Here is an 18,493-nt window from a genome sequence, read left to right as displayed (position 1 = left end):
AAAACATTTCCTCGAACTAACATCCGGCTGAACTTTGAACTACCACTTCCGTGTTTTGGGGGAGGCACATGACAGACGAAATATGTCGTTTTAACGAGTGTTTCTGTTTACACATGACGAGAACGACGAATTTGCGTTTGAAATCTCCATGAAATATGTCATTACTTAATATATAGAGTTATATGGAAATAATTGTGAAAATCTCAACAGTTTCAATATGTCCATTATTCAAGTGAAGGGAAGCGGGGGCAGTGTAGCAGTGGACAGATCACCGTTTTATGGTGGGAGAGTGCCCCAGGAAATCAAAGCCATCAGCAAACCTATGGCAAAGATTGACAAACAAACTTTTCGTAAATTGTTGCAAAGTAAGTTGATAGGGTTTGAAATAAATTACAGGTCACAATGCGTATAGTTCCTAAATTGACCCAGTGACACCTAGTTCATTCCAGGATTATCATCTGTCAAACCTTCCTACTGGTTCTGGTCACTAATTACTAATCAGCAATGACCTATTGGATATCACGCTGATTGCACATGTGCGGCATGTACTTAATTATGAAATAATGACACTGTCAAAAAATTCATTTAATAAAACTATGTACACCACTGTCTGATAGCCCCAGTTTCCTCTGATCGGTACCACTACACACAAGACTTCGACATTTTGACAGATAGATGTCTGGTGTTGGCATCTATCTGTCAAAATGTCGAAGTCTGGTGTCAGGGCCAGAGGAAACTTGTGCTAAGTGTCGTGACTGTCTGTCTACTTCTGTTTGGTTGACAACCTCGCCTTGAATATACATCCAAGGTAGGTGTTCTGGTCATATCTTAAGAGAAGATATGACCTACCTGCCTTCAAAGGTAATCGTCTGTTTTACCTTCCTTCAAGGAACATCACCCATCATACTTACTTCAATTGTCAACATCTGTCCTCCCCTCCTTCAAGGGTTATCACCTGTCCTACCTTCCTTCAAGGGTCATCACCTGTCCTACCTTCCTTCAAAGATAATCACATGTCCAACCTTCCTTCAAGGGTCATTGCTTGTCCTCCCCTCCTTCAATGGTCATAACCTGTCCTACCTTCTTTCAAGGGTCATCACCTGTCCTACCTTCTTTCAAGGGTCATCACCTGTCCTATTTACCTTCAAAGTTCATCACATGTCCTACCTTCCTTCAAGGGTCATCACATGTCCTACCTTCCTTCAAAGATCATCACATGTCCTACCTTCCTTTAAGGGTCATCACCTGTCCTACCTTCTTTCAAGGGTCATCACATGTCCTACCTTTCTTCAAGGGTCATTACCTGTCCTACCTTCCTTCAAGGGTAATCACCTATCCTACCTTCTTTCATTGCTTGTCCTACCAGCCTTCCAGGGTCATCACCTATCTTACTTTAGTTCAGAGGTCATCACTTGTCCTACCTTCTTTCAAAGGTGATTGCCTGTACTGACCTACCTGTTTTCCAGGGTCATCACCTGTCCTTCATTCCTTCCTTCCTTTCAGTGAGATAATACTTTAAAATCTCCCTGAGTGATCCCATCATTTTGGCCAGGATCCTAATATGTTTTGCTTTCGTAGCTGCAACATCATCAATGAATTGGTCAGAATGATTGTACTTATATATATTTGACCCTAATTAAATTCAAGGTGAAGATGACTGGACAACCTAATTACAAATATAGTAGCTGTAATCCTAGTATGAGAAATATTATATATTTTTTGCTTTTTCTTTAACAATCTTATCATGAAGTATCACACAGACTTGTCAGTTAAGCACAGGTTTTATTTGTAAGTGGTCCTAACACTAAATATGTAGGAATTGTTATTTATATACACTTTAGGACACAGCTATAAATATCTAAATATGTGAAAAATATTTAAATATATTTGCATAAAAGTTTCATCCGTGTGAGGAAAAAGACTTGAATGTTATCGTGTTATCATGTTTTGTTTCAGTGATTGTGTCCTCTATGGAAGGAAAGGAAATTGATTGTGCAGTATTAGAGGAATTAGAACATGACATCTTCACCAAGGAAGTGTTGAGTATAGTTTATACTGGCTTGTACTCCCTACTGAGACGGGCAATTCGACTGCCACTGACATCGTTAAAACCAGAGGTAAACTATGTTACAGGATTTTTATGATTAAGCTAGAAGTAAACTATGTTACAGGATTTCTATGATAAAGCTAGAGGTAAAGTGTGTTATGTGATATCTATGATAAAACCAGAGGTAAGGTGTGTTATGTGATATCTATGATAAAACCAAAGGTAAGGTGTTAAAACCAGAGGTAACGTGTGCTATATGTGATATCTATAATAAAACAAGAGAAAAAGTGTGTTATGTGATATCTGTGATAAAACCAGAGGTAACATGTGCTATATGTGATATCTATGATAAAACCAGAGGTAAAGTGTGTTATGTGATATCTGTGATAAAACCAGAGGTAAGGTGTTAAAATCAGAGGTTGTGTGTTATTTGATATCTGTGATGAAACCAGAGGAAAAGTGTTATGTGATATATATAAAACCAGAAGTAAAGTGTGTTATATGATATCTATGACAAAACCAGAGGTAAAGTGTTTTATGTGATATCTATGATAAAACCAGATGTAAAGTGTGTTATGTGATATCTATGATAAAACCAGAGGTAACGTGTGTTATGTGATATCTATGATAAAACCAGAGGAAAAGTGTGTTATGTGATATCTATGATAAAACCAGAGGTAAAGTGTGTTATGTGATATCTATGATAAGACCAGAGGTAAGGTGTTAAAACCAGAGGTAAGGTGTGGTATGTGATATCTGTGATAAAACCAGAGGTAATGGTGCTATATGTGATATCTATAATAAAACCAGAGGAAAAGTATGTTATGTGATATCTATGATAAAACCAGAGGTAAAGTGTGTTATGTGATATGTATGATAAAACCAGAGGCAAAGTGTATGTGCTATATGTGATATCTATGATAAAACCAGAGATAAGGTGTGTTATGTGATATCTAAGATAAAACCAGAGGTAAGATATGTTATGTGATATCTATGATAAAACCAGATGTTTAGTGTGTTATGTGATATCTATGATAAAACCAGAGGCTAGGTTTGTTATGTGATATCTATGATAAAACCAGAGGTAAAGTGTGCTATGTGATATCTATGATAAAACCAGAGGTAAAGTGTGTTATGTGATAACTATGATAAAACCAGCAGAGGTAAAGTGTGTTATGTGATATGTATGATAAAACCAGAGGCAAAGTGTATGTGCTATATGTGATATCTATGATAAAACCAGAGGTAAAGTGTGTTATGTGATATCTATGATAAAACCAGAGGTAAAATGTATGTGCTATATGTGATATCTATGATAAAACCAGAGGCTAGGTGTGTTATGTGATATCTATGATAAAACCAGAGGTAAAGTGTGTTATGTGATATCTATGATAAAACCAGAGGTAAAGTGTGCTATGTGATATCTATGATAAAACCAGAGGTAAAGTGTGTTATGTGATATCTATGATAAAACCAGCTGAGGTAAAGTGTGTTATGTGATATCCATGATAAAACCAGAGGTAAGGTGTTAAAACCAGAGGTAAAGTGGCTTATGTGATATCTATGATAAAACCAGAGGTAAAGTGTGAAGCATCCCTAGCTAGGTAGTGGGGATTCAAAATTGTACAAATGGTGGGGCTGACCCCCAAGGGGGCTGAGGGGCGGGGCCAAAAGGTTATTTGGATATATTGCTATAATGACTTCTTTTGTAGAACTATACGCTGGATATCAATCGTATTTGGTCAGAAGCATTCATGAGAGGTGGGGATTCAAAATTTTACAAATGGAGGGCTGACCCCCAGGGGGCCAAGGGGCATGACCAAAAAGGGTAATTTGGCTATATTGCTATAAATGGCATCTTCTGTAGAACTAATGCACTGGATATCATGGGAGGCAGGGATTCAAATTGTACAAGTAGTGGGGCAGAGCCCCTTTGGAAATGGTTGAGATCCCCAAGAGAAGAATGCACATATGTTTCCAGGATTGCCCAGGGGTCTGGCCCTACCCTTGGAGACATAGTCCCTGGGTCATAACTTTGAAACGGTTGAGATCCCCACCCCAAAACTGTATATACAAATGCTGGGGATAAAGAGACGATTGCAGTCATGATATTAGAATTGATTTCAGAGTCTGCCCCACCCTTTGAGACCTAACCCATGGGTCATAACTTTAAAACGGTTAAGATCCCTACCCCAAAACTATATATACAATTGTTGGGCATAAAGATACGAATGCAGTCATGATATTATAATTAATCCTGGGGTCTGGCCACAACCCTAGGGACTTAATTTCTGAGTCACACCTTGGAAACAGTTGAGATCCCCACCCCATAACCATACATAATATTGCTGGGTATGAAAAATCTAATACAGATAGGATACAAGGATTGTCCTTGGGGTCTGGCCCATTCCTTTGGATCTTATTTGGAGAATATTTTGCCATGATTACTTTGATATCCAGGTGAGCGCTACAGGCCCTCTGGGCCTCTTGTTAAATGTACATGTATATAGGTGTGTGTGTGTGTGTACAGACTGTAGGTACATGTTTTATTGTAATCTTCTTTGATTTCCAAATCTACAGGTTTGTGAATAAAAACATTGTTTATATAAATATTATATTTTTTTAGAATTTTGTATTTCAAATTTGCAGATGTTCAAGGAGGACATAAAGGAATTAAAGTGAGTATTTCTTCTATTGCTTTAATTCCAAAAAATGACAACAAATGACAGTTTCATTACGCTTAAGGTGACAGCTAAGTAATGCCAATGAGCCTTTTGAATTGTATATTATCATAAATTGTACCTATAACCTACCATTAACTGACACACTAACGGAGCAACTACGGAAATCGCACATCAGAAAGCAGCACCATTTAAATGAAAGGAATTGTCAAAAGCTAAAATTTTATGTGCCACAATTTAAATATCCAATGTTGTGGGAACAACGCCATTGGTGACATCAAAATATCCCAAATTATGGGAACAGTTTTGGGATCAGACGTGTTAAAATTGTTTTATAACTTCTTCTGATTAACCAAGAAATCTAGACCAAGGGTCTTGCTATTTGAGCGTTAGCATGCTGTGATGAATGGCTATGTCAAGTTGGTTCAAATCAATGACAATGACCAATTTCAAAGTTATATGGGTCAAATGTAAATTTTTATCCCCTGCGGTGAAAGCGGGGATATTAATTTGGGTTTGTCCATCTGTCTGTCAATCTGTCACACTTCGTTTCCGTGCAATAACTACAACTCTCGCAAATATAATCCAATTGTCCTCAAACTTAGTAACAGGGTTCAGCGCATTAAGGGCTCGGCCAAGTTTGAAAACCACTTTCATCGGACTCCATTTGGCGGAGTCATTATCTTCAGTTTCTGCTTGATAACTCTAGCAAATGTTTTGATAAGGCTTTTTTTCTTCGAGGTTCAAGCTATACATTATGCCTCAACAGCACGATACTCACATGTTTAAACCTAACCTCAATAATGTTTACCTACAGTATGTCCCAAAAGCGGGGGATATAAATTCCACAACTTTGCTTGTTGAACATATTTTCTGAATATCAAAGAGATTTAGGCTCATGTTGTTTGTCTTGTTTTAAATGTCTCACAAATTTCTCACTAACTCGGAGAAAATCCAAATGTCCAAATCTCACAAATAAAATCATTATTTTGCACCGGAAAGTTATGGCATGTTTGACCTGTAGCTGAAAATATATTAACAAACAAAAAACCCTGATGTTCTGCCTTCAATGGTCTTGTTTTCATTACAGCATTCCTGAAGAGTTCCACAGTGATCTTGCTAGTGTTATCTTTGGTTCAAGGTGAGTCGTCCTCAGGGATGTACGCTATCGCTACTGTGATTTGAGTGTCAACGAGTTCCGTGCTAAAAACATGACTGGTACAAATAATTACTATGTTATATTGAAAGGATACATTGTAGGTCTTTTTAAGACCACACAAGAATGTATGATAATATAATTATAAGTCTCTAGCAGCCCTGAATAAACTGTTGTAGTGTTTATTAGTTCCCCACTGGTTCCTGTCTATATGTCCTTCTGTCGATCCAAAGAGTTAGTCCAAGGTATATTTCGATTTCCTATACTATTTCACCATAAATACACAGGTTAGGAATTTACAAAACAAAGGTCACTGTGACCTATAGTTTGACCTTTGAACTAAACCTTTGGAAACATTTACTGGGACATAGCATTTATACTATTTCAGCTGGAGTAACCAGATGTTGTATGCATGAACATCCTGGGATGATGGAGTGTCAAAAACAAAAAGTAGGTTACCGTGACCTATGCTTTGACATTTGAGCTTATCCTTTTAAAGTGTTCGGGGCACATCTTTTATACTAATTCACCTGGGGTGACCAGATTCAGGTGTGCATGTGTGTCTTGGCTCGTGAAGTATGGGTGTACACGAAGTATGGCAGTGTACCCTATATCTTGAGATAGGTGTCGGCTAGGCAAATAAAGAATTGTTGCTTGTTTGGAACAGTGAAAGAAATTCCTTGTGGAAATCAAGTCAATTCCAGGCAATTCATGTAGTTTTTGCCCGTGCCTATGAAACTATCCTTGTTTGGTGAATCAATAATTCTGTTGTTTTTTGAAGGGGGCCACAGATCACCGCACACTGTCTAGAGAACAGACCACGACTACCCAGATTAGATTGTCTCAAGTGGAGAGTTGATGTAGCCATATCTACCAGGTAGGCCATGATCAATGTTACAATACTTTACTGTAGGTAGTATATTTGTAGCCCTAACCAAACTTCCTCTTCACACACCGTCCTTCCCATGACAATAGATATTATATTTCTCCATAGCAAAATATTTTTTTTGAATAGTTTTTAAAGTTCTTTTCCTTTGGCGACATAACAAGTATTGTATTTCACTATGTTTGTATGCTGATTTCCACTTCACATCTCAGCAATGAAATTAAGCTACCTAAAATATAACTTGGGTGACCGTTTAGGCCCTTGGGCCTCTTGTTTTATTATTATGGGCGCTGATCCTTTAAGGAGACAACTGTATAAATGGCATCCTTATAATCTCTTGATTTTCTTTCAGTGTTTTAAACAGAGTGTTGGAACCAAGTATTCTCATGGAGCTGACTCTTAGTGATGGCAGGATCCACACATTTGAGGTAGGTCTGTCACTGATAACCATATTTTAGGTAGGACTGTCACTGATAAACATATTTGAGGTAGGTCTGTCACTAATAAACATATTTGAGGTCTGTCTGTCACTGATAAACATATTTGAGGTAGGTCTGTCACTGATAACCATATTTTAGGTAGGACTGTTACTGATAAACATATTTGAGGTAGGTCTGTCACTAATAAACATATTTGAGGTAGCACTGTCACTAATAAACATATTTGAGGTAGGTCTGTCACTAATAAACGTATTTGAGGTAGGTCTGTCACTAATTAACATATTTGAGGTAGGTCTGTCACTAATAAACATATTTGAGGTAGTTCTGTCACTGATAAACATATTTGAGGTAGGTCTGTCACTGATTAACATATTTGAGGTAGGTCTGTCACTAATAAACGTATTTGAGGGAGGTCTGTCACTAATTAACATATTTGAGGTAGGTCCGTCACTAATAAACATATTTGAGGTAGGACTGTCACTAATAAACATATTTGAGGTAGGGCTGTCACTGATAAACATATTTGAGGTAGTTCTGTCACTGATAAACATATTTGAGGTAAGGCTGTCACTGATAAACATATTTGAGGTAGGTCTGTCACTGATAAACATATTTGAGGTAGGGCTGTCACTAATAAACATATTTGAGGTAGGACTGTCGCTAATAAACATATTTGAGGTAGGTCTGTCACTGATAATCATATTTACGGTAGGTCTGTCACTGATAAACATATTTTATTTGAGGAAGGTCTGTCACTGATAAACATATTTGAGGTAGGTTTGTCACTAATAAACATATTTGAGGTAGGGCTGTCACTAATAAACATATTTGAGGTAGGTCTGTTAGATAAACATATTTGAGGTAGGGCTGTCACTAATAAACATATTTGAGGTAGGACTGTCGCTAATAAACATATTTGAGGTAGGTCTGTCACTGATAATCATATTTACGGTAGGTCTGTCACTGATAAACATATTTTATTTGAGGTAGGTCTGTCACTGTCACTAATAAACATATTTGAGGTAGGTCTGTTAGATAAACATATTTGAGGTAGGTCTGTCACTGATTAACATATTTGAGGTAGGTCTGTCACTAATAAACATATTTGAAGTAGGACTGTCGCTAATAAACATATTTGAGGTAGGTCTGTCACTGATAAACGTATTTACGGTATGTCTGTCACTAATAAACATATTTGAGGTAGGTCTGTCACTGATAAACGTATTTACGGTATGTCTGTCACTAATAAACATATTTGAGGTAGGTCTGTTAGATAAACATATTTGAGGTAGGGCTGTCACTAATAAACATATTTGAGGTAGGTCTGTTAGATAAACATATTTGAGGTAGGTCTGTCACTAATAAACATATTTGTGGTAGGTCTGTCACTAATAAACATATTTGAGGTAGGGCTGTCACTAATAAACATATTTGAGGTAGGACTGTCACTAATAAACATATTTGAGGTAGGACTGTCTCTAATAAACATATTTGAGGTAGGACTGTCTCTGATAAACATATTTGAGGTAGGTCTGTCACTAATAAACATATTTAAGGTAGTTCTGTCACTGATAAACATATTTGAGGTAGGTCTGTCACTGATAATCATATTTACGGTAGGTCTGTCACTGATAAACATATTTTATTTGAGGTAGGTCTGTCACTGATTAACATATTTGAGGTAGGTCTGTCACTAATAAACATATTTGTGGTAGGTCTGTCACTAATAAACATATGTGAGGTAGGTCTGTCACTGATAAACATATTTGAGGTAAGGCTGTCACTGATAAACATATTTGAGGTAGGTCTGTCACTGATAAACGTATTTACGGTAGGTCTGTCACTAATAAACATATTTGAGGTAGGTCTGTCACTGATAAACATATTTGAGGTAGGTCTGTCACTGATAAACATATTTGAGGTAGGTCTGTCACTGATAAACATATTTTATTTGAGGTAGGTCTGTCACTGATAAACATATTTGAGGTAGGTCTGTCACTAATAAACGTATTTACGGTAGGTCTGTCACTGATTAACAAATTTTATGTCGGACTAGCATTACATGATTAATGCACTAATATTAGCATAGGAAGTCAATTCAGCATTAAGTTATCATAGTATGTGTGTCCTCCATCTGATGCAGACAGATGTGGTACACAATATATATTCAATCTGTAAGTCACAATCCTGAAGGGCAACTAAGCTTTCGTCATGGTGATGTATCCGTCATCTGTCATCTGTCCATCCAACTGGCATCAACTTATTTCTTGAAACAACTTCTTCTAAATAACCAAGAGGCCTAGAGACCGGATATTTCCAGTAGTATGCTGCGAGTAAGGTCCATCATGTTTATTCTAATTAGTGACATTAACCCTCTTTCAAGTTTACAGGGGTCAAATGTGTTAAAATATTTTAACAACTTCTCCTGAAGAGCCTGAGGGTCATGGAATTTGGCATGTATATCTCTATGTTAAAAGTTTGTCCAGTTTGTTCATAAGAATAACCATGACCCATTTTCAAGGTCAAAGGTGTCAAATGTATTAAACTCTTTACATTACTTCTTCATATTGTCCTTAAGTTATAAAGTAGAAACATTTGGCTGGCAAATATCATATTGGGATGAAGGTTTAGGAAGTTTATTTACAACACATATCTTAAACCTTTACTACTTCTTCATTAGGTCTTTAAGGCATAGATTAGAAACATTTGGCTGGCAGCTTGATATAATAATACAGGTTTGTTCAAATAAATGATCTTGACCTACTTTAAATGTTGCATGATAAAAGGTAAAGAGTCATGATAGCAGTGTAGTATATTAAAAAGGAGTGGAATACTGTATCAGTGGAGATTGTTGAAATGTTTACATTGCGATTCTTTAAACTGGCCGCTAGGGGTTGACATCTTCATATTCTGTACATCTATAATCTATAATTATAACTATACTTGTGCAGATCTTTTATGCTAATTTACTCCGTGTAAATACATGAACATTTCAAAATAGCCAAAATCTCCACTCATGCAGTTATCTGTTGTGTTAGCTTGTTTACTGTAAACACATTTTCAGTGTATGTAACCTTAACCCTAATTTATGGTGACAGGTGTTTCTGAACAGTGTTGAATAACAGGTGAGCGATGCAGGCCCATTGGCCTCTTGTTTGTGTTTCTCTTTAATATAGTAGTCATACTGCTATGCCTCAGTATTATTTATAATTTCTTTTTGTTTAAGATTCCTGTTGCCAAATTCCACGAACTACGATACAACGTTGCATTTGTTCTTAAAGAAATGGAAGACTTAGAAAAACGAAGTATTCTAAAGATAAAAGACTAATGTTTTCTGGATAGTAATATGAACACATGTGTATGCAAACTTCTTTGTGAAACTGCAGTATATATCATGTCAACACATTGTCTATTGCATGTTGGAAGGATATAGGCTTCTTTACAAATGTTATGTTTTAGAGTCATCTCCATTAAGGATATATGCTACCTTACACATTATATCTGTTATTTTGTGTCAGAGTTAAGGATATATGCTACCATACACAGTATAGCTGTTATTTTGTGTCAGAGTTAAGGATACATGCTACCTCACACATTATAGTTGTTATTTTGTGTCAGAGTTAAGGATATATATGCTACCTCACACATTATATCTGTTATTTTGTGTCAGAGTTAAGGATATATGCTACCATACACATTATAGCTGTTAGATTGTGTCAGAGTTAAGGATATATGCTACCTCACACATTATATCTGTTATTTTGTGTCAGAGTTAAGGATATATGCTACCTTACACATTATATCTGTTATTTGAGTCTGAGTTAAGGATATAATAATGTCACCTAACACCTTAAACTCGAGTTAAGGATACAAGGGTACACATGATACCCTTGACCTGTGTTAGATTGTCTTCGCTAAGGATGTATGTTACCTGCTTCCACATTATACCTGTGAATTGCGTTAAGAATTATTTACCTTTCAGGTAATATTCGACTTCGCATTATCTCCCTTAATTATTTGTTTTCAATTTGTGTAATCTAATATAAGTGTTATTAGTAAATGTATTTTTATATCATTAATGTAATATTAATTATCAAAGAACAAGTAACCTGTCATAATAAGTATTTTTCAATATTTCTTAGAATTGTACACATTCTGAAAATAAATGTTGCAGTAGGCACTAGATAAGGGTAAATACAAGACACCTGTGTTGTTAACTTTATAAACATTATTGGTGAAAACTTGTTAGTAGATTCCTGATTAAATATGGACCAAATTGAAAGAATACGTGTACATGTATATCCATAGCTAACCTAAAATATGTATCCAAATATAACCTGTGATATTGATCTCGGCTTCCCCTTGGTTGATATCACCTTTTCAGAAGTCAATAGTTGTTAATATATATCACAAGAATAGTCTGATCTTCAGCAAACTCTTACCTCTTCCATTAATGAAATTACGGTAATCAAATTATCCACATAATGGCATCAAAGTTGACAGTGTTTTGACTTAATGATTTGTTACTGAAAATCACTTTATTTTCATGTGTAAGTTATTTAGCAAACTAGTAAAGCATTTTTTTCTAAAATATACTTGAATTCACTATTACAATATCTATTGCACTTATCATTGGAATTAAAAGATGATTTAAGTAAAGGTATGATTTCCCTCACAAATTACGATGAAATTCATTTCTAACAAAAAATATAGTGATTTACCAAAATAATTATTCGGCCAAAGTAACTTTGAAACTATTCTGTATTATTTAAAAAAAAGATATCTTAGCTGGTGGCATCTGTGAAATTCTGACCATTTTAAATTGAATATAGTGAAATGTGTTGCCAAAAACCTACAGGAATGTTTAACTCTTCATGATTATGTTTGGGGATGTAGCACTTAAATATTGTGTCCTGTATGTTACTGGCAACCTTGAACTGTACAATTATTACAGAGCTTACCTACTGCAGTAGACAGTCATGTTTACCTCCCTTTGAAAAACTGACCGACTCTACAGTAAATACTTGTTTAGTTACAGGGGGCTTGTCCACTTATGTAATAAAATTTATTTTACTATGTGGAGTGTTTTTGTCATTATTTGGCAATAATTTAATCTTGCTTGTAACAAGCATTTTCATTGGCTTAACAAATTATGTTATCGGCCCATAACGTAAAAAAAGTATGTCGCCGTTTATAACGTCGCTTTTGATTGGCTTATACAGCGGCGTAATAATTTGTAAGAGAAAAGATTCCACCAATAAAAGTGGATTCCCACAGGGAATGTGTATAGTAGATTAAATTATAAGGATTGACTTGAATATAATTTATTGAAAATATATTCAAGTTAATTCTTAACAAAATGTCCACCTTGGTCACAAATTGGTGGAGACATTTACAAATTTATGCTCAACTTCCCAAATCTTAAGTGAGCTTCCTTAATGAATTTTACATATTTAGAAACCACCGATAGTTATATATTTGGAAACCACCGATAGTTATATATTTGGAAACCAACGATAGTTATATATTTAGAAACCACCGATAGTTACATATTTAGAAACCATCGATAATTCCATATTAAGAAACGACCGATAGTTCTATATTTGGAAACCAACGATAGTTGTATATTTGGAAACCACCGATAGCTCTCTATTTGGAAACCATCGATAGTTCTATATTTAGAAACAACCGATAGTTCTATATTTGGAAACCACCGATAGTTCTATATTTGGAAACCACCGATAGTTCTATATTTAGAAACCACCGATTGTTATATATTTGGAAACTACCGATAGTTCTATATTTTGAAACCACCGATAGTTATATATTTGATCCAAGAGTAATACAAATGATGGTGGCTGTTGAATTAGGCTGAGGAAACAGAAGTCTCTGAAACAAACTGAGACAGAGAGTTGTAAAACATATCTGCATATAATCCGATTTTCATTTGAAAATGTGATAAATTATTAGTAGTAAAATCCATAGTTAAAATTAACCCTATATACACTTCCTGGTGAATTAAAAGTCATTGGAAGCTAGATAGTTTAAATGCCACCAGTACTGGTGTTGGTGTTGACTGTGTATCGTGGTTCTTTCCCAGAAGCTTGATAGTTTAACTGCCACCAGTGCTGGAGTTGGGGTTGATTGTGTATCGGGGTTCTTTCCCAGAAGCTTGATAGTTTAACTGCCACCAGTGCTGGTGTTGGTGTTGATTGTGTATCGTGGTTCTTTCCCAGTAGCTTGATAGTTTAACTGCCACCAGTGCTGGAGTTGGTGTTGATTGTGTATCGTGGTTCTTTCCCAGAAGCTTGATAGTTTAACTGCCACCAGTGCTGGATGTTGAGTGAAGATTTGGAATGGTTTACCCTATCTTTTATCATGATGCATGCAGCATACATGTATGTGCTATTTTAATTCCACAAAAATGCAAAATGTATTCTTCTTCCGCGGACACGAATTCCGCTCCCTCCGAATATCCCGTCACGTCCAAAAAGTGGTGCCGACCATGTGGGAAGTACGGAACCTATCCACGTCTGCCTCCTTGTATATCTACAGTTCGTAGTTCATTATATCGGTCACCATACAAATCACTTCGGACCAAACAGATGCAAGAAGGAAGATGATGTTTGTTTTCAGGATAATGTCAAGGAAGGGAAGGACATTGAGGAGGCTACAGGCAGCGACAATACAATCGAAGAAATCATAAACTTGTTATTGCATATAGCAAGGACGTTTGCTGCTGAAGACGTAATTGACGGTGTGATGGTGGCGTCCGTTAGCAGACAAACCAAACAAGGAATCGGATAGGAAGTAAAATACGCTAACTAGATTGTGCACGCCAGCTTTTGTTCGAGAATGCGCGGGAAAGATTACTTATTCCACGGGAAACTACAAAAATATTGGGGAACAGACTCAAAAAGCTGTGGTGCGAATTTTTTCTCCTAGAACCTTTTAAATTAACTTCGCTCCCGATGAAAAGTCACTGGGGTCTTAGGATCCCTACGTGGTAGAAATCGAAAATGTGACAAGTGTGTACATATGAGCATTATTGGTGGTTAAAGCAAAGTTTTTAATTAATTTTGTATCATTTAATTTCATGGAAAGGAACTCAAGGATGGATTACAGGATGATTCTGGAGACATCGACCTTCTCGAAAATGAAGATGGTTTTACTTTGAAAATAAAACGCAAAGAGCCTATAGGGTATGTCACACTGAAATCGAATCCGCTATTTCGCAGGTCTAGAGGGTTCTTTGGTTTCATTGGAATATTGCATGCGGGTTGTTGGGTCAAACTCTCTTACAATATCACAACCATGACAAAGTGAAACGTTTGTTAAAGGAAATCTGTTTTCTTCAATTTAATGAAAGAATACCTGCTGTCAACTGCAGCACACTTCTATCTAAATGAAGTTGCAAGACTATCATTCCTACTGTACTGTCTCTGTCCTCCTCTAACCTCCTCGATCTTCTTTCCATCATCATCATCATCAACCTGAAAACGAACGTCATCTTCTTGTGTCTGTCGCTAAATGGCGACTGATGACCTCCTTGTTGCAACAAAGCATGTGCAGAGCACATCGTAATCTGTTTGGTCTTCATGGATATTTTATGGTGACCAAAATGACAGACCTTTAATTGGAAATGTAAAGGGAGGAAGATGTGAATGGCTTCTTTTGAATTCCCCACCTGATCGACATGTCCTCATCACAGAAATTGAAATATGTAACTCATAATACATATATATAAGTAGCATTATATTTCGTAATCATTGGAAAGAAATCATCTGCCATTTCATCCTTGTTTGGTATCATTTCAGATAAAACACAAAACAAAACGGTACTGTTGTCAGTGAGAGTCGATTGGCTATACATTCTGATATAACAGGAGAAAGAGAAACGCACTGCCGGACTGGGGTTCTAACTCGGGACCTTTCGAACTCCACACGGACGCTCTATCAATATTGAGCTACTTGTTCGCTGATGATCGATCAAGTCCAGTTCTGCTACATTTCTTTTTCTCAGTCTCGCCCCCTTAAGACACAACTATTCACAACCCAGATTCGGGTATGTCCTTGTCACACATTCACCCAGTGCTTGGAAATAATGGTTGGCCAAGCTCATCAATTTTGTAACAGGAGAAAGAGAAAGACACAGCCGGGGCGGAGTTCAAACCCAAGACCCTCCGAACTCTATACTAACCCTCTACCCGTTGAGCTATTTGGTCGGCGATGGTCGACCCAGTCCATCTCCGCTACACTAACACTGTTATATATACGAGATATTCTCACATTATGGTGTTGTTGTTGTTGAGTTCCGAGAGACTGGAGCAGACGACTACAATGGCACGAAAGCCTGTTGATGTTAACTGTTATGTTGTTTTCCTATTGAAGGAAAAGTGTTCTATTTTGGTCAGCTGATAATAAAGGTGATACTCCCGCAGAGCATGTATGAATCAAAACATGTACAGGCAGTGATGCCAGGTAGTGTTAATAATGTGATAATGATTGCTTACAGATGATGGTGATTCTGCATCTTGTGACATCCTTGACTTGTAGTCCGTCACTGCTGTCATTCTAGTCGCGAAGCCTCATTTGACGTTATCAGGTGATGGCCAGCCCTCTTCAGATGTTTCGACCCTTAATCACTACATCCTCCGGCTGGTGGGTCAGTAGTGGTGGCCAAACCACTACTCGTCTATGTCGGCTTCCACATCGGCTCATCTCGTTTGTGCCATAGCCAGCACGATGCTCTCTCTGCAGCTTCTCCCAATCGTCTGATGGCGGTAGCTCTTGCCCTCCCAGTGAGTCCTATTGACCGTAGTGTCCTCCACACTGACTGTGCGGGGAAACCTCTACAGCCAACCTCCACTGGAAAGAGCCATACTGTCCATCCTCTGCTCCTGCACTTTTCCATCAGCTCATCATACTTGGCTTTCTTCCTCTCGTGAGCTTCCTCGCAGCCTTCCTCCCATGGTACGGTGAGCTCTATGGCGATGAGGTGTCTGGATTGCTCTGTCCAGATTACCATGTCAGGCCTCAGTGTTGTTTCCACTATTCCTGGAAACACAAGCTTCCTGTCAAGGTCAACCTTCATCTCCCATGTTGACGCCCGTTCAAAGATGGATGAGGTGCTTCGAGGCTTCACTGTGGCTTTCTCCCCTGGTTTCACAAACTTGATACCAGCCTGGTTTGTTCTTACACCAGTTCTTTTCTTCCTTCTCTCCACTTCAAGGATATCCGCTAGGACCCGCAAGACGTTGTCGTGCCTCCATCGGTATCTACCCTGTCGTAGTGCTTCTTTGCAACCAGACAAGATATGAGCCATTGTTCCTCTTCCTCCGCATAGCTTGCAGCAAGGATCCTCCGTCAATCCCCACTGATGCAGGTTAACAGGAGATGGTAGCGTGTCATACACGGATCGTAGCAGAAATGATATCCGGAAGGGCTCCATTCTCCATATTTCAGCCCACGTCATCTTCCTCTCTGGGAGATTCCATCTGGTCCACGCACCCTGTTTGCTGAGTTCTACAGATTTCCCTCTCCTCCTTTCCTCCTCAATCCTTCTGATTTCTTTCTGCACCATTTGCCGTCTTTCTTGGGTATTTGCTTTCTCCCACTGCTGGAAATGAGAGAAGCCAACTCCTTGTCTTCCGACGCAGGTATTCCCGATGATATCCTTCAACTCGAGCATACTCTCTGCTTCACCAACTGCAGTGCCTGCTGACCACTTTCTCCCTGTTCTTGTCTGTATCCCTGCCTCGCTGATTTTCACGTCTTTGGAGTCCCTCAGAGTCATCACCAGCCTGCATTTTGCTACCTTGAACTCTTCAACGAAAATAATAAATATAGGAAGCATTTCAAAATGTCCACGAAGTGAATAATGTATTACATATATATACGTCTCTGGTAAACCCTAAATGACTTAAAGTTACGGAGAATAAATAAAGCTCGGCGACAGTTCGGTGGTGTCACAGCCTATAGTATGGTATTATTTTGAATTACAGACGTTTTGCCCTAAAACCGTTTCGCCCAAGATCACGCCCCAACTTTATTTTACATCTCCCCAATTTTCAGTTCATTTCGCCCAAAGTATGACAACCATAACGCCCCAAAATTATTTACCGCCACAACCGCTACGAACCTATATTGAACGAGTCCTGATCGTATGAAAGTGGCAGTAATTATTGCCAGTTTCACTCAATTGGCATTCACTTTTGTTTTAATTTTCATGTAATGGTTTTTAGAATATTTTTGTTTGGATGAGTTATCAGTTTGCGAATTGATGAAAGAGATCGTCAGTCAATTTGTGAAAAATAAAAGATATGCCGATTTATGTTCCATTACATAATAAGCATTTTTGCCCGGACTTCATCAGTTAAGAAGCAAACATAGTGTTCTTATCCTTAACATTTGTGGTATCAGCATAAATATCAGCTATTATACGTCTCCAGTAGAATGTTACTTGGCAGAGCACGATTGATTTTTTATAGTTATTTTTTTTAAATTTGTTAATAAAAATAAAAATAATACTCATGTGGAAAAAGAAGTAGATCTATATACAAATATAAGTACACACTCTCTTTTGCAACACATGTAACAAAATGATTTTTTTTTTCGATCGACGGCACGCGTGTATACAATCTAATTATCTTTAAAATACACTTATTATATTATCTAAAATATAGAAATACATGCCAAACATACATACTATAGATATGGTAAGTTATCGATCTACGGCACAATAATTCTGTCATAAACATCAAACGAATTGCAACAGATCTGATTTTTAGCTCACCTGGCACGAAGTGCCAAGTGAGCTTATGCCGTGGCGCGGCGTCCGTCGTCCGTCCTCGTCCGTCAACTTTTCCTTTAAACAACTTCTTCTGAAGAACGGACAGGCCTAGAGTCATGATATTTGGCTGAAAGCTTCGTTGGTAGGAGCCCTACAAAGTTTGAGAACGAAAATGACCTTGACCTGTTTTCAAGGTCACAGGGGTCAAATATGTCAAAAACTTCAAACGACTTCTTCTGAAGAACTAAAAGGTATAGAATCTTCATATTTGGCTGATGGCTTCCTGGGATGGAGCCCAACAAAGTTTGAGAATGAAAATTACCTTGACCTTCTTTCAAGGTCACAGGAGTCAAATGTGTCAAAAGCTTCAAAAGACTTCTTCTGAAGAACTGAAAGATGTAGAATCTTTATTTTTCATTGATGGCCTCCTCGGATAGAGCCCGACACAGTTTGAGAATGAAAATGACCTTGACCTTCTTTCAAGGTCACAGG

At 37.5% G+C, this 18,493-nt stretch overlaps 2 protein-coding genes across 2 annotated transcripts; one reads left to right on the top strand and one right to left on the bottom strand.

Moving 5' to 3' along the window:
• The first annotated feature begins 35 nt into the window (after nt 1-35).
• LOC110445975 (COMM domain-containing protein 5-like) lies at nt 36-12,288 on the top strand. Its single transcript, XM_021490895.1, has 7 exons — nt 36-365; nt 1,957-2,117; nt 4,697-4,725; nt 5,819-5,869; nt 6,666-6,761; nt 7,123-7,198; nt 10,437-12,288. Exons 1-7 carry the CDS (start codon nt 218-220, stop codon nt 10,536-10,538), a joined length of 663 nt encoding a protein of 220 aa, XP_021346570.1. The 5' UTR covers nt 36-217; the 3' UTR covers nt 10,539-12,288.
• A 3,616-nt stretch (nt 12,289-15,904) lies between these two features.
• On the bottom strand, nt 15,905-17,005 carry LOC110445977. The gene has a single exon (XM_021490898.1). The coding sequence runs from the start codon at nt 17,003-17,005 to the stop codon at nt 15,905-15,907; it is 1,101 nt and encodes a 366-aa protein (XP_021346573.1).
• Between the last annotated feature and the right edge of the window lie 1,488 nt (nt 17,006-18,493).

This window comes from Mizuhopecten yessoensis, unplaced genomic scaffold (genome assembly GCF_002113885.1).
Source record: "Mizuhopecten yessoensis strain PY_sf001 unplaced genomic scaffold, ASM211388v2 scaffold2433, whole genome shotgun sequence".
Classification (NCBI taxonomy): Eukaryota; Metazoa; Mollusca; class Bivalvia; order Pectinida; family Pectinidae; genus Mizuhopecten; species Mizuhopecten yessoensis.
This window is presented reverse-complemented; position numbering and strand designations above follow the sequence as displayed.